Source organism: Electrophorus electricus, chromosome 10 (genome assembly GCF_041902795.1).
Source record: "Electrophorus electricus isolate QZ-2024a chromosome 10, ASM4190279v1, whole genome shotgun sequence".
Lineage (NCBI taxonomy): Eukaryota > Metazoa > Chordata > Actinopteri > Gymnotiformes > Gymnotidae > Electrophorus > Electrophorus electricus.
The window spans coordinates 20,483,251-20,499,729 of record NC_137506.1 but is presented as its reverse complement, the minus strand read 5'-3'; the positions used below and the strand labels follow the sequence as shown (position 1 = coordinate 20,499,729).

Genomic DNA, 16,479 nt, shown 5'->3' with positions numbered 1-16,479 from the left:
CATTGTCTTTCAGTCAGCAGTGTTAAAAATCCTCTTGAAAGCTCGGCTGTTGGTTATCTCGATGCTTGTAGAGAATGTCATAGTGAAATGTCTTGTAGAGAAGGTACAGGGAAGAGCTGGATCCTCCTGTGATGTTGTGGTATACAAGATGACCATCACTGCCCTCCACAGATATAATACATAGACTAATGTCCAGTGCTTGAGACAGAGCCAGAATCTCTACATGGTCACTCTCCATGCCCATGGCTTCGACTTCCTGAGAAATCACAGGGGCTACTTGTTAACACATGAAAACATGAAGCTCACCTAATTGCTGCAGTAGGCATAATGTAAACAGCCAACCTGAGTACAGTAAACTTTTAAATTGGGGGCCTCCACAAAGTGTTGGAAGAAATCAGCGTGGTTCTGCAGGTGTGCTGAGGTGAAGAGCCTCAGGTACCTCACCATGCTGTCTGAGGTAGCCTGATCATTAAAGAGCCCCAGAAGAGTCTCTTCACAGCCATCTGCTTCAAGTTGATCCAATACACTGAGAAACTTGGAACAATATCAGTTTTTGGTTCATGCTGTAGTTTCTGGTTTATGCATGTCACAATGTTTAACCATGACCATGTACATGAAGTTGCACTATTGTACTTACAGTACTAAGGAAATCCTTAAAGGTACTTTCATCAAACCCTGCAGTTAACAGCTCTTGTTGACCTCTTATCAGTTTGTCCTTAAATCTGACAAAAAGAGTACATTTCACAGACACAGTGAGCTGGTTAAACAGTTGTTTCTAGAGCAAAATACAAGGGTAACTGCTGAATACTTGTGTACCTTTGCATATCACTTTCATTACTCAGCAGTGATTCTAGAAGTTGGAAGCACAGGGCCCTGTAAAAGCAATTCCCATCTCCTTTTACTCTGCGAATACATTCAAACTCATGGCAATTGTCCTACATGAAAGAAAGTAAAGCGATTTGGTTGACATGAAACTACCATTCTTTTTAATCATTGTTTTCCATTCAGTTTTTTTGCTCTACAAACTCTACAAACACACTGTATTTAAGGGACGTCTTACCTGAAATTTGTTAGGAGCTCCTGTCTCTTCCAAGAACTGAGCTGAAATAGACTCTTTGGGTGAAATTAATTTGGACTCATCCATCTGAAATAATGGGTGCACAAGCCATTGACACAGGGAGCCATCAACTTAAAAGATCGTGTTGATAATTTGGTGATCATTATTATAAGTCTTGATCTCATCAAGCTAAATCCATTCTGCGTTCTCTAGACACTATATTATAAACGCCACCATAAGGAACACCTTGTAAGAATACATTGATCGCTTCTGACGGTTTCTGGCTGGATTCTCAACACAGCAGTAACACTTGGTCGTGTACGCTGCTGGGTTTTTTCTAGCACAACACACCACTGCCATGTCAGTGTTGATACTTTGTTGTTGGTTTGCTGCCTAAGCAGTTTCTGGTTAGCAGCGATCTTGTGCTCTGGAATAGGCTGTTCTGCAATTGTACACTTAGAAAATGTAACGATCAGATGGATGTACCTAATAAAGTAGCCAGTGGGTATAGGTAGGCTACAAGATGTTTCTAATTAGCAAAAGTAGCTAGTGAAGATATGATATGCAAATAAATACAATTTCGGAATAACCATGTATCTACCTTAACAGCAAATTTGTGTTATTAAAATAACACAAATAAATCATTGAAATAGCGTCTGTGAAATAATACGCTGTGTACATATTGTTGGTAAAACGATATAATCGTTGTTGTTGTTTTGTTGTTTTTTTACCGTATTTATGGTGTTCAAGAAACACAGGACGAGATGTGAGTAAAGGTCGTCCCAAACACAGCATTCGAAGCTTCTTCCACGCAATTTAAAACGTATTTAGTTTGAAGAGAAGCGAGCAACATTCTGCAATATTTGGCCCTATTAAGACTTCAGATACCGGAACAACACGGTTTAAAGAGACAGCGTCAGGGTGAGTGACAGCCTTAAGATATAAGCTACATTCTCTATTTTGTGAGATCTCTTTAACAATACGAGTGAATAATATTGTATTTCTGGATGTTCAGTCAGAATGTGCCTTTAAACTTTAATAATTTTGAAAGAAATATTACTTTCGATATCGCACTCCGGCCGGTGATGGGCCAAATTAAATGCAATCGCAAATTTAAATGTACATTAAAATATAAAATATAAAATATAAAACACTACAGAAGGGGGGAGGTAACAGCAATTTGTTTAGAAGTTAAATTACCTTTGCATTCAATATAGGAATATTCTGTTAAAATGGGCAGTTTCATTTTCCACCAGCTTTATTTTTACAATAGCATTCCCATGTCTCATTGCATTGTCTTGGAAGAGCTGAGCGAGTCACTTTTCCCACTAGCCTTGCTGGTGCTCTTCAGGTGGACTTTACTGGAGGCATTTCTGGCCACCTCAGATCCTTCTCTTCTCCTATTGGCACTGCCCTTCATCATCTCAGAGCCTGAGGCTGTCAGCCGCAGTGCCCTTCTCTCCATATCTACCTTCTCCACAATGAACTCCTGCAGGAAATTATTAAAGGAAAAAGCCACGATCGATAAAACAATGCTAAATGGAATAATCCAATTTTCTTTTTCAAAAAAGAAACTAAAATGTTGACTTTTTGGTGTACGCTTTTAAAATAAGATTTAAAAATCACATACTCTTGCACAGAACATAAAATAATACAGCAGAACTAATTTCTGAAACCTATAAACTCCAAATTATTCTATTTTAGCAATAATACAGCAATATAGTATTCTCCATCGTTTGTTCTACTTTTTTCCATCTAATGGATTGGCCTAATACAGCAAAGAATGTTTTCTATTGCAGCATATTACACAAACGTCATGTCAACCACCAATAAAACTTAGTAATAGGAGCGCAGGTAACTGAAGCCAGTACAACAGCAATTAGCCATCAATGCATTTTTGCCACAGTTCATGGCATACCTATAACATATCTTTTTGATTTTAACTCCATGAGCAGGTGCTTATTTACCTTTATCATATCCATCATAACCAGCATGTCCATATCTTCCAAAGGTCCATAGTGTTGCAGGTAGCACTGCTGCCCGAGATGTTTCACAGCTATCACAAGACTCCCCGTCTCCTCAGCCTAACCACCAAAGATTAGCAAAGCACCAGGACACATGAACATGACATCTTTTTAAAGAGGGGAGGCATCATATCAACAACTTGCCTACATAATGTTGTTGTCCAGCAGCACTTACCTGTAAAGCAGTATTATCAGTGGTAGAGAGTGTTGTAAAAGATTTGTTAAGCTGAATGTCAGAAATGCAGTTATAAAAACCTTGTCTCGGGACCGGCCCTGGTGAATGTGTTGGGTCATCTCCAGTTGTTTATTCTTCTCTACAATTTGATCCCATTGGGTCTGCAGCTCTGATAACTCTTTATTAGTCATCTATTTTAACAAATAAAGTATAGCTGGATCTTAGATAAAACTACCATGTTCATGTGGTATATTACATTAAAAGAAGTAGTAGGCAAAGGCTGACAAGTAGTGATATAAGTGCCACTGCATTTGCATTCACTGTGTCCTCAGTAGACATAACTAATTTTAATATATGATCAAATATCAATGCTTTATTCAAGCTAGTCCATTATGTTACTTTGATATGCACATGCCAGCTGCATACCAGTTTGCTTGTGTTGTGCTCTTGTTTGAGAGAGTCCAGTTTGTGTTGGCCTTCATCCAGTTCTTTGGTCACGCTGGCCAGGCGCTGCAACAAGTCTTGCTGAGTGATGGACAGGGTCTCATGGCGTCTGATGATGGGCATCACCAAGGATTCAGCCCCATATTCTAGATATTCTTGACATGTGGGCAAGCAAAGTAAACGCCATGATTAAAAGAAGCATCTGGATTCATGTCTTAAAAATGACATCTGAATGCAAATTGCTAGTCTATAAAAGTTTCCAACGTGCAGTGAACACAAACTGCAGATTTAGAAAAGCCCATCATATGTTAGAATTGTTCTCTTACTCTCTGGAAGTAAATCCAGAATCTTCATCAAATAGTCTTCGTAAATCTTATGTTTATCTACCCTTGCTTTTAGACGTTGATGCCTGTGGAAAATAAGCAATGAAACATTCATTCTTCTTATGTTTTTTCAATCTACCAGTAACAAGATGCTTTTTATAGAGTAATGAAATGAGCTACAGATGTGGATGATTTCTGAATACCTGATCTGAAGCTGTTCTAGTTGTGCAGAGAGATCTGAGATATCTTTCTCCATCAGCTGATTCTGCTTTCTCTGCACCTGGTATTTCTTCAAGGCACGGCATCGCTTCACCTCATTTTCCTCCACAAACTTCTCAAATTTTGCTGCTTTATCTTTTGTCTGAGTGAGAGACAGATTGCTTTTAAAATAGCATTACCACTGTCTATCTGACTCAAATGCCCCAGGTTTGACCAATTTTTACAGGTCTAATTGTTTCAAATTGTTTTGAGGTTTACATAGATTAAAAACCTAGAAACACAGGCTAAAATTTTCTTTGCATTTTAGTTTAAATTTACTCACTTCTTGCTGTTTGTGTTGAAGCTGTGACCATTTTTGTTCCAAGGCCTGCATGTGGCCTTTGAACTCCTGCTCTTTCTGCATTAACTGCCTGTTCACTTCATCCAAATGTACCTGCTTCTTTAGCACTAGAGTCCTCTGAAGTGTGTTGACACCTGTATCCAATACTCTACTTGAAGACTATAAAGTTAATTAGCAGAAGTAGTGGTTGTAGGAATACCTTCACTAATAGATAGGCTACAGAATTCCTGTAAATGCCGTTATATATAAAACTATATTCAATATATAACTAAGTTATCCGTAAATTCGTATTCGCAAAGAAGGATAGGAGTGGCATGAGGAAGTCATGACTGACAATTATAACATACTGTATATTCAAAAACCTGTTTGTTAGCTAGCCCATAAAAAGAGGCCTACATACCTCTGTTATGACAGGAATGTGTCTGACATTCTCATCGTGTTCTTTCTTATGAAGAAGACTAGAGTCAGAAGTAAAGACAATTACGCGTCAGCCACATGCATTACTATCATTTTTACTCGCATAGCTTGCAGTTAGATACGGTATGTGGCCACGATTCTACTGTTAAATTAAATAATTAATCTACATAGTGTAATTAGTCTGTATGCAATCGTACCTGACGTCCTCTAATTGCGTTACAAAAATATTTTTTAGTCTATTTTCCACTTTCAATTGTAAACGCGGGTCATCCATGTTCAAAGGGAGAGGCATATCCATGTTATGTGAAGTATTCTGTTTTCAGTAAGAATATTAGCTAAGTTAGTAAAAATAAATGTTCGCGGCCTTGAAGCCCAAACTAAACATTTGTTAGTTTCCCTGTACGACTGTACACAAGAGTGAGCGGTTCAGGTCTTTCCGGGTTGTGTGTTCCCTCAGCTTGTGTTGTAGCTATGTTCCCGGGAAACCATAAAGAAGACAGGAAGGAATGCTTTGAGATCGTTTCTCTGTTGTCATAGCAACACCCCGGGAACGTTTTCTTCCGCTAAAGACTGTGTAGTTTAAATGTTACCTTGCGCTAACCTCTGTGGGACAGCTGCTTTAACTAAACACACACACACACACACACACACACACACACACACACACACACACACACACACACACACACACACACACACATATATATATATATATATATATATATATATATATATATATATATATATATATTTGTGTGTGTATGTGTGTGTGTGTGTGTGTACATATATATATATATATATATATATATATATATATATATATATATATATATATATATGTACACACACACACACACACACACACACACACACGTCTGGTGGTAAGCTAATTTCTCAGTAGTGAAATGTAAGCCCTACTTAAGTAGACTCACTGCCTCACTCACTGATATCTTTATTTTCCTGATCTTTTACTTCAAAAACAGCCCCATTGCTACAGCCACGTCTATTCTCTTCAATGCGCTGTATCCATTTAATCTGCTATGCCTTTCCAAAGAACTGTCATAAGTGCACGGCGCTGCAGAGGCAAATTACGCTAAACGACACACAGTATCCCCTTAAAAGGTATTTGTAGCTCGGTGAGGTCAGTCTGGCCACGGCCGCTCACTCAGGGAGTGAAACTGGGTTCCTAGGATGCACATTCACGCAGCCTTACTTGGTGAGCAAAGAGTGAGTACAGAATTTCTTAAAATTATTTATTTTGTAAAGCATCATACATCGGTTTACTTGTTTTTGCTCTTCCCTCTGATAGGCCTACCTCTCAGCTCAAAAGGAAAATGAGTTGTAGCATTTAGCAACAAGTTGCACTGGTTCTGCAAATATTACGTTTGGCTGGAGGTGGCTGAAACAGCATGACGCTCACTGAGGTTTAGCAATAACATAATAACAATTGAGGAACTATCACTATCACTTGGTGCATTTTGTACATGTACAGCCATTTTTGCAGACTGTAGCTCATCTGTCATGCGCACTCCTTCAGACATCCTTTATGCCTCACTGACGTGCAAGGACATGGGTGGTTGAGTCACATCACAACTAACATACGGGTATGGTTAACGTTGTAGCTTTTAAATGTTTGTAGAGGCCACCTGATGACGGGACCCCTGCTGACTTCAGCACAGGAGTGTTTTGTTTTGTTTTGTTTTTTTACACATATTCAGTGCTAATACAAGTTTGAAGTCAGCAGCGGTCCCGTCATCAGGTGGCCTCTACGAATAAAGTGAGGGTGTGTATGTGTCGGCTATATTACACTGTAGTAATGGTGTTTGCTGCTGTACTACTAAAATATGCAAGAAATTTGCATTCCATTTGCAGCGATTCAGGACTGAGTAGATTCCAGAATTCATTTAACTGCGTAAAACAGCCTTAAGTGTTCCGACGTGGACTACTGATGTAAGATTTCTCATTAGTCCTGGACATGCTGTTTATGGCTGTTTAAGGTTTTCCTTCATAGTTAAATTCCAGAGGAAGACTGCTATTCTCTCGATTAAATTACTATTCAACTGTACGGAAGTCCACGGAAGAATCATAGGCATACAAACCAGCATACTGTATGGAATATATTGACAGTTTTGCCATGATATTTATTCTGGTCTAATTATGATAAACTAAGGATAGCTGGAAACATTTTATATTCAACTCACTGAGCCATCAAGAGGGTTGTTACAGATGACAAACACTTTTAATTCTTTTCTTTAACGATAGCAGATTGTCAAGCGATATCATATTTTCCTTAGACTTGCAGTTTATCGTAACTAGCTAGCGTTAACTAGCAGGGTAATTCGTCCGAAGCCTGGACATAGGACTTAACGCCTATAACCTGAAAGTTCGTGTTAATTCAGTTCATGAAGATTAAGAGAAAACAGAAAGAGAAATTAGAAAACAATACGACTTAACGATGTCATTCGGAGAGCTCGACATTTAAACCAAGCTACTACAAAAAACGTAAGAGCTGTCGAGTTGTTGCTCATACATGGTAATCCTCAACGGCCTCCCCCACTTGTCAATACCTAAAATTACCACAGCGAACAGCTGAGCTCGTGTCTGCTGCCTGCGCGCGTTCTGTCTCCCTCACGCTCTCTGTGTCGCTCCGTCTCTATTGCTGTCGCTTTCCCCCTAATTATTACAATGACACGGTTTAGTTATGCGGAATATCTTTCGTTGTTTCATTCAAGTGGTACGAGGAGTAACGCTGCGTTGTCCGTGATTGTCGGTGGTGACCGCCAATGTTTTGACAGTGGACGGCGATGTAGGAACCCCGGCGACGTCACTGCAAACCCTTCAGAGTGAGTCCTTTGTTACGGCTTTTCTTGAAAGAACGTTTAATAATCGATATCGATTTTTGCTGTGCAGAATCCGAGCATTCACTTCAGATCCTTCCAGTCACCCTTAGAGTTATTTGTGCACGATAAATTATGAACAAATGATGCCTTTGGCTTTACATTCATTGTCATTATTATCAAAATCTTTGTATTCCCGTCGGTCGGAGAACCTCAAATCTGAATTTCTGATTAATTCAGACGTGTAATTCCCTGATGTCATCAAAAGACTAATTAAACGTGATCTGCTTTGCAGGGATGTACAGCCCATGATAACTGCAGTTAGAAACGGTGAAGTGCAGAGAGTATCTGAACTAGCAGCATCTACTACTACATATATCCCAACAAATTCAGCGATGGAAGACTGGACAGCTCTGCACGAAGCAGCTCACTGTGGTCATGTTAACTGTATGAAAGCTCTACTCAAAGGTAAGTGAATATATGCCAAAGATTTTGTTGTCTTTTCTGTTGATTTGTTTGTCAAAGTTCACTTAGCGCAGGCAAGTACATCTGGATGCTGGGCAGGAAGTTTTGCCTTAATTGTTTCCGTGGAACATTAGTTGGAAAGATAAACTCACTCAACAAGCTGAGCAAACTGGAGTGCTCTTGGAAGATGATTTGATTTGTGCTATGCAAAATGTGAAAGTGCAAAATAAGAAACTAAGAATGTGTGTGTGTGTGTGTGTGTGTGTGTGTGTGTGTGTGTGTGTGTGTGTGTGAGATTTTTCGTCCATCCAGTTAAACCCACTTCAGTAGATAAGCGCACGCTCCAAGAGCAGACAGCTCTGCTAATTGCAACTGACAGAAAACACCTGGAGTGTGTGAAGTGTCTTCTGGAGGCAGGAGCAGACCCAGATATCAGTAATAAAAACAAAGAGACACCACTGTATAAAGGTACAGTGTCTATAACTTTACACATTACATATACTGCACTTCATACTATTTTTATATATGTGAAAGAGAGAAAAAAGGGACAAATATTCATTAAGTCAATCATTATTATTATGAAAGGTAAATATATTGCGTTTGAATGAATTGTGCAATATAGACATGTGTTATATATTTTGTAACATTTACCTATAGCTTGTCAACAAGGGAGCATTGACATAGTGAGAGTAATCTTGGCATTTGGAGGTTCAGTAAACCAGCGGTGTTATCGGGGCTGGACAGCCCTTCATGAAGCAGTAAGACATGGAAGCCCAGAGCTCTGCGAGACCCTTCTTCAGGCTGGAGCTGCTATAGACGCCCCCAACGCTCATGGCATCACCCCACTCCTAGAGGCAGCACGGCATGGGAGGACAACGATCATGGATTATCTCATCTGTAAAGGTGTGCTATCACAGGCCTGAAATAATCATGCCATTTCACCATCCCTGATAAGATGATGGGCACCCATGTGCAGGAGGGGAAATCTGCCATATTCATTGGTTGTTCTGTAGTGTTGGGAGCAGTGGCTCTCACTTCACACATTTGTAATTACATGGTGTTAATATTTGTTTCACTAATCTTACCGAATAATTCATTGTAATTCATGAATAATATGCCTAAAAATAATAAATAAATATACCTTTGAGTCTAAGACTTTAAACATACTTTCACTTTACATTTATATATAGACCAATTATGTCTTGTAAAAACAAATTGCAACATCATAGAAGTTTTTTATTTAGAAGTTTTTTTTAATTACATATGTCTATGACTTAAGTAAATAGAATTTTGTATTCTACACTTATATATTCAACAGTTTGAGACTGATTAATTTTGTCAGCTTGCCATGCCCTGTCTATCTATTCTATAACTGTAAGAATATGTAATCAGGCAGAGGCTATAGTATCTGCTCTAGTCTGATAGGGCCTGACTAATGGAGGAGAACTCCTGATAGCATACATACTTCAACTAACAATAACTCGAAGAGACAAAAGGTCACTTAAAGCCCAGTTCATTTGCACTGTATCATGGAAATTGTAACAAAATATTTTAAGCCCCTCTCTGCCGTGTTTGATAAGTGTCCCTGTAAATAAAGATGAAAGGCAACATCCTGACATCACCAGCTCTTGTTCTTTCTATCTCTAAAGGTGCTGGTGTGAACCTGCAGTCGTGTGAGGGGACTACTGCCCTGAGTGAAGCCAGCAAGCATGGCCAAAGAGGCATGATAGAGCTTCTGCTTAGACACCATGCAGATGCCAACAAAGCCTCCAAAACTGGACTCCTGCCTCTCCATATCGCTGCCCAGCATGGCCAAAGAGAGTAAGCAGAATCATGGAGACAGTATAGTAGCTATTACCTGCGATGCGATACTTTTCTTTCAAGAGTCACGCGCTGTACAGAGTCTACATCTTTTAAAGACTGGGAACACCACTGGCCGCCCAGACAGCTGTAGTAGAAACTGCTGTCGTCACTGACGGCTGTGTGTTCACAGTGTAACACGACCCAATATTGGGTTCACATTTTGACCTCCAGCCAAGGGACCCAAGAAGGTTGAGGGTGAGAAAAACAAATGACATGACAAAGAACATTATACTGACAGTGCCTGCTGTGTGGCAGGTGATGCAGTCACAGCATTTTCCTTAAGTTGCAGCTGCTAGTAGTCATCGTGTTTGCCAACTGATGTAAAACAAGAGGTAGTTTCACTGGTCAATGATTTTGCTTCCTCCCAGTTTTTTTTTTTTTTGTACTTTTGTATTACCCATAGCTTTTTGTTTCAGTATACGCATATGCCATTATGCATAATATGGAAAAGCAGTACCAAGGAAAGTGAATGACCTCTGTGCTGGCAGACTACTGCTGGACACTGGGGTGTTTCTGATTCCAAATCTAGGCAATTATTATACATTGTACATTTTAGAAGTACGTTTGTGCATATTTTAAGTGTAACATCCCTTATGAATAAGTAATATATACTTAATATAAAACTTAATTGAGCTGTCACTTAAAAAAATATGCATGATAGAAAAAAAATCTAAAACATCCAAATCAGTGTAGTATAAGGTCTATCTATTTTAGGCAAAAAAGTTAAAATTTTGTTGCTGGTGTAATAAATGGCCACCAAATTATCTTTAAAATCTAACTGTCATTGGGTCTCTTTGTCCACACCTAACCTGAGTTCTGTTTCATCTCAAGGCAGAACCTAGGCTTGTGTTAATTGTGGCTTGGTTATCTTATTTTTCTCCAGGATTGTCTCTTTGCTTCTACCTGTCACTAGTAGAGTTAAAATACGGCAAAGCGGCATCACCCCCCTCCATCTGGCAGCTGAGTTCAACCAGGAAGAGGTTGTGAACTTCTTGATCAAAATAGGCTGCGACGTCAATGCCAGGCTGTCTCATGAGCGATCAGCCATGTTTCATGACCACCGCACCACTGCTCTGTACTGTGCCGTTGCAGCGGGCAACGCAGGAGTTGTGGACAGCTTGCTTAGGGCTGGAGCCAACCCAAACCTGGACCCTTTCAGCCCACTGCTGGTTGCAGTGCGCCAGGGCAGCTTCAGGATTATTTCCTCACTAGTGGAACATGGTGCTGATGTAAATGTTCACATACCAGCTCATCCCACAGATTTTCCAGGAGTGCTGTTTTGCACACATCATCAGGGACTTTTACGGTATCTGCTGGACAATGGCTGCCAGGCACAGGATTGTTTTAGGTGTGACCATACAGACTCCAGGCAAACTGTCTCCATCTCTCAAAATGTGAGAGGGGATACAAGCCAGAGGACACACTCGGAGATGGAAAATGCAGTTCCATCACAAACAAGCTGCACAGATTCAGCCTCCAGAGATCTACAGGTAGGGACTCAGAAATGTAGTAGGTAATAATTATTTTTGACCATTTTGATAATGCATACCTTTTTAATATTTTAACATTTTTATCTCCAGATACAATCTCCATAACAAATCAAGGAAGGCTTTTTGTCAAATACAGTGTTATTGCTGTTATTTAATAGTATGTATTTTAGATTATGTAAATGGTTTAAATTCATCCTCATTAACAACATATTATGTATCTTGAGGATTATCACACCAAATACTGCTAAAAGCACTGTGCAAACCCAGTACCTTGAATGAGATTAGCATGTCCTCGCAAATTAAAATCTGCTAAAAATTTGTTAATTTAGTAATGAGTTAATTTAGTAACTAGCATATGTTAAAGAGTATTTTTACATTTGAATGTTTATGACAGTGCCAAGTACCTGTGCCTTTTTGTGCCAAATCTCTATCTTCAGTTTTGTGAATGGGTCACCTCCCCATCTGTGTGTCATATGGCTGCACCTCTGATCAGCCTGCTCCTGGAGTATACAGGGAACGTCCGATTGTGTTCCAGAGTGACTGAATGCTTAAACGGCAAGCAAGAGTGGGTTGCCATTAAAGGAAAAGCTTGTGAGTAAAACTCTTCTGGTTTCTTAAAATTCTGGCTTTTTTATGTGCTTCTGTTCCATTCAAAATGACTTCCAAGAATTTTTCTTACCTGTCTGAACTGAATCGAGGTGGACTATGACTGTTCTTAAAGTTTGGTGTCTCCACAGTTTCTCCTCGCCCTCTCATGCACCTGTGCAGACTGAAGGTTCGTGAGCAGGTTGGTGCCCAGAGACTGCTGTTACTCAACACTCTTCCACTTCCAGGCAGACTTCTCCACTACCTGTACTGGTCCCAGACAGACACCAGAGAATGCCTAGGTGCAAAACTCAGGCCAGCTCCAAATCAAAGTGCAGGATGACATGGCCACTTAAGTGTTCTCTTATCTCCAGTGTCAGTGTCTGTTTCCACACCATTCTGGAAAAGTTAGGCCAAGGGAAGGATTCCGTGGTGAAACAGATAAGCACACGTGAAATTCTAAAGAATGTTGCTTCTGGTGCAGTAAATTTCTTTTTGTTTAAGCATTGTTGACTATTTTGTTAGGGGGGTTTTGTGCTTTTTGTGTGCATTTGCATATTTATGTAAAGGAAAGATGATAGTTTTTTAGTATTTCTCTAATGAATCATTCAGTAAGTCCACACAAGATGGTTTTAATTTTGCAGAATATTAGTCGTATATTTACAGTTGCAGGAAAACATTGTCCAGACTATAACCAAAGAAACAATTGTCTAAATGCATTAATCACACTGCGGAACATGGCTGCTCAGTAGACTGAAGCTGTGTGTCACTCTAGTGACTTACCCAAAATTATGTAATATATGCAAAATTGCATGGTATATAGGAATAAGAGAAATGGGTTCAAGAAAAAGGGTTGCAGAAATGTGCTTGTGAAATGTGACCATTCTTGCTTTTTTAAAATTTTATTTCCTTTTTGTTTACACCAAGGATAAGTTAAACTCTATTGAGAGACTCTGGCTTTATTTAATAACCAACCATAAGATGAATTTAACAGAAGATGCACAAGACTGATGGGCAAACAGACTGTAGTTGATCTTTCCAAATATGCATATAATAATGTATTAAAAGTGTGACAAAAAATAGTGGAATTAAAATACTGTTTTGCTTTATCTAAATGATTTGAGGTAGCATAAAATAACATTTATGACTTTTTATAAATGTATTTCAGAATTTTTTAAAATGTATTTACAAATATACTGCACAGATATTATTTGAATTGTATTGTGGAATATCTCAGGCACCAATTATCTGCAGAATATCCGTACGCTTAAATATCGGTGATTTATGTCATTTCATCACCAATAAAGTTAATTTTAACCGTTAATTTTAGCTTCTAAAACAATCCCAGAATACAAAACACGGTGTAATGAAACCCCTTAGCGCAATAACATAGTAATGTCTTGATTCGAGTTCATTGGTTTATTGATGATTTAAGTGCTTAATAAGAAATTGGTAGGCCTAAGGCCTAATAACTGCCGATAACGCGGTGAATAATTAAAATTCAGCCTAGTATATCAGTACAAACCTAACTCTGAATGACATGAAAATATTTACATTTCAACTTCGCCATCTCAGCAAATAATAGTTCATTTAACACATTACAATCATATTCAGACATATCTGCGGACTTTTAGACGGCTAAATAAAACCAAACACACTGAAAATGGATGAAGAGACAGGTTTAGTTGGAATTGGTTTGACCACGACATGTTTTGTGTTATTTGTCAGTCCGTCTTCAAATTCATTTCCATATATTTTGGATCTGAGCCCCACGTCGGGAATGTTTGTATGAGGCGCTATAAGATGACTCTGGAAAATATGGTTCCCGTGGTACTGAAAGGGACAGCACCCGCAAAGGTGCACATGCGTGGATGTCAAATCAACCTTGAGCGGTTCCGTGTCAGAAGTTCCACGTCGATTAGACAGCAGTAAGTTAGCTTTTTGTTCATCATGAACTTTGATCCTTTTCTCACCCCCAGACTCCGCAGATTCATATCTTACAATTCCGTTTGAGCTTCTCTTCCAAGCATACTCAAAATATTCGCGAGAGCCCTGAGAAGATCTTGGTTCTTCCCAAAAGGAAGCTGGGAGCTGCCGTTTGCGCATGGGAACCTGTCCGGATAAGTTTTGGTTCTCTGTATTGAGGTTCAAATCCAGATCTTCTCCCGCGCGCAGATTTAGCTCTTGCTTTTCATTTAAATGGGACATATTTTTAGCTCTCTCGTGCGTCAAAATAATAGGCTTGTCCTCTGTTATTTTGGGAGCGCTCGCGTCGGTTATTCTGTGCGCATGGCACCGAGGCATCCTCGAGTACTTCTGCGAGAATCGTTTCAATTGTTTCTGAAGATATTTTCTGTGGTCTACGGAGCGTCTGCAAGGGGCGGATTTATCCAAGGCTGCCTTGATGTCGCTGGAGGCCAAGTTAACAAAGTTCAGTAATGTTTTTACCTCGCTGTCAGAGCTTGCCATGTTTTTTCAAGTCGATGTCTTTTAATCCATTCCGCTGACGCGCATCTCACTTTCAATGAAATAAAAGTAATTTCAGAAATAAAACTTCATTTGACAGGTGCTGATTCCTACTGTACAGAATATGATTTATCCTTTATGGGAAAATATACCAACTAGATATATATTCGCTAATTTTCGCGCAAATCGTTTAATCTTTTAGCGCAAACCTCTAGCTCTAATAAAACTCGCTATTTCGTGAAACGATGCTGTCCAGCTTTGCTGCCCCCTCACTGGAATAGTTTAACCACTTGAACAAGCTGAATGAATATAAACTTCGTGTAGTTATGGTGCTTTCTTTAAGCCAATCAGCGACCTCAGTTCCCTCACAATGCACCCCAATGAGCTACCGAGTTCCCCGGTATCGAATTCTTTGCCAGCGCAAATTGTTGTCATGGAAATCCCACAAGAAAAGCGGCTAATAGATGCAATATTTCTTTGTTGCGTCTGTTGTATCATCTTCCCCACGCTCATCGGATTCCGTCAAGACGAAGGTTTTTTTATTCTTATTTTTATTAAATAGGCTACGTGACCTTTAAAACGGTGACCTACGGTAAGTTAGCTACATAGCTTAAACATCAAACATTTCGTATATCTTAAGTCTCTGTCCACGAGCTGGGGTGCTGGCATGCTTCACCGGGACAGGACAATACGAGCTTTTAGGGTTTCGTTCGGTCTAGTTTTAACTGTTTTGATCTAAAGTTCTCTTCTCTACCTAAGAGTGATGTCAGAAGAAGTAGGATTTGGGGAGAAATCTAAAGAGATGTGCGCATAACCATGGAAAGGGGGCTTGAACGCTCAAGAATCTTGTCTTTCTGTTTGCCCCCTCAATCGAGCAACACAAAAGCTGAATTACTCATTCAAACCTCGCGGGACAAAAGCGAAGGAGCTGGATAGCACTCCTGCATTTGTAGTCAAACATTTAGAGACTTAAATCGAGTCGTCATGAAGGAGAAAGAGTTAGACAAAGCCCATAGAATTGCCATCAGCAAACATTTTCCTGTGTCATATTAGTGGGGTCTCCATGACTCCTTCTGGCCTGGGGACAATAGCACAAGTTTGCACACTCGAATACTGTCACCCTGCCAACGCCGACAAGGGCCAGAAACGGGACAATCCCTGCAAAAAGCACGGGCTCCGCGGGGAAGGTCGCAATAGAAAAGGAAAAAGGGACTTGTGAAATGCTAATTGAGCTCCGTCCCACATTGAGAGGGGGGAAAGAGAGCAAGCTACCTATCCTCCCGTTGAGCTGCCTCCTCCTGGCAGAGGGGAATTAGTTCTGAGGAGCTGTTGTCTGGACAGCACATTGCGAGGCATGTCCTCCCAAACACCTTAGCTTCACACACTGGTCCATGTGTGTGTGTGTGTGTGTGTGTGTGTGTGTGTGTGTGTGTGTGTGTATGTGTGTGTGTATGTATGTGTATATATATATATATATATATATATATATATATATATATATATATATATATATATATATATATATATATATATATATCATGGCCTAAGCTGCTGACTGGAGAAGATAGGACTAGTACATGGTCTTTTGTGTCAACTGTCGCAGTTAGCCCAGGGTTTTTATTACCAGTCCTCATACACTGGCCCTACAGCTCAGAGTCTTTAGAATATCTGCAGGACTCCATTGTCATTCTCTCTTTCTGTTCTCACCACTCCTCTGTCCATCTCAAAAGGCCAATTAAACAATAGCACGCCCCTCCCTGGCGGCCGGCCTCAC

General features: G+C 39.7%; 4 protein-coding genes across 7 annotated transcripts; 1 reads left to right on the top strand and 3 right to left on the bottom strand.

Moving 5' to 3' along the window:
- Window positions 1–22: 22 nt before the first annotated feature.
- On the bottom strand, window positions 23–1,318 carry LOC113578391 (ubiquitin thioesterase OTUB2). The gene is made up of 6 exons (XM_081721967.1): window positions 1,292–1,318; window positions 1,061–1,144; window positions 817–935; window positions 638–722; window positions 343–462; window positions 23–256 (listed from the first exon to the last, which is right to left on the bottom strand). Exons 1-6 carry the CDS (start codon window positions 1,316–1,318, stop codon window positions 23–25), a joined length of 669 nt encoding a protein of 222 aa, XP_081578093.1.
- ccdc197 (coiled-coil domain containing 197) lies at window positions 396–5,466 on the bottom strand. The gene is made up of 12 exons (XM_027011598.3): window positions 5,197–5,466; window positions 4,983–5,040; window positions 4,565–4,741; window positions 4,227–4,384; window positions 4,027–4,109; window positions 3,683–3,855; window positions 3,337–3,447; window positions 3,025–3,141; window positions 2,258–2,546; window positions 1,061–1,144; window positions 817–873; window positions 396–722 (listed from the first exon to the last, which is right to left on the bottom strand). The coding sequence occupies exons 1-9, from the start codon at window positions 5,295–5,297 to the stop codon at window positions 2,343–2,345; spliced, it is 1,182 nt and encodes a 393-aa protein (XP_026867399.2). The 5' UTR covers window positions 5,298–5,466; the 3' UTR covers window positions 396–722; window positions 817–873; window positions 1,061–1,144; window positions 2,258–2,342.
- On the top strand, window positions 1,789–13,563 carry asb2b (ankyrin repeat and SOCS box containing 2b). 4 transcript variants are annotated; one of them, XM_081721165.1, is made up of 9 exons: window positions 1,789–1,978; window positions 7,732–7,842; window positions 8,132–8,304; window positions 8,614–8,769; window positions 8,959–9,204; window positions 9,951–10,122; window positions 11,048–11,654; window positions 12,092–12,245; window positions 12,392–13,563. In XM_081721165.1, exons 3-9 carry the CDS (start codon window positions 8,145–8,147, stop codon window positions 12,580–12,582), a joined length of 1,686 nt encoding a protein of 561 aa, XP_081577291.1. In that variant the 5' UTR covers window positions 1,789–1,978; window positions 7,732–7,842; window positions 8,132–8,144; the 3' UTR covers window positions 12,583–13,563. The 4 variants fall into 4 exon arrangements, with proteins under 4 accessions (XP_081577291.1, XP_026867398.2, XP_081577292.1 ...); XM_027011597.3 differs by lacking the exon at window positions 1,789–1,978 and adding an exon at window positions 6,489–6,603; XM_081721166.1 differs by lacking the exon at window positions 1,789–1,978 and adding an exon at window positions 6,933–6,949.
- A 155-nt stretch (window positions 13,564–13,718) lies between these two features.
- LOC113578390 (protein FAM181A) lies at window positions 13,719–14,966 on the bottom strand. Its single transcript, XM_027011599.3, has one exon. It carries the CDS (start codon window positions 14,706–14,708, stop codon window positions 13,878–13,880), a length of 831 nt encoding a protein of 276 aa, XP_026867400.2. The 5' UTR covers window positions 14,709–14,966; the 3' UTR covers window positions 13,719–13,877.
- Between the last annotated feature and the right edge of the window lie 1,513 nt (window positions 14,967–16,479).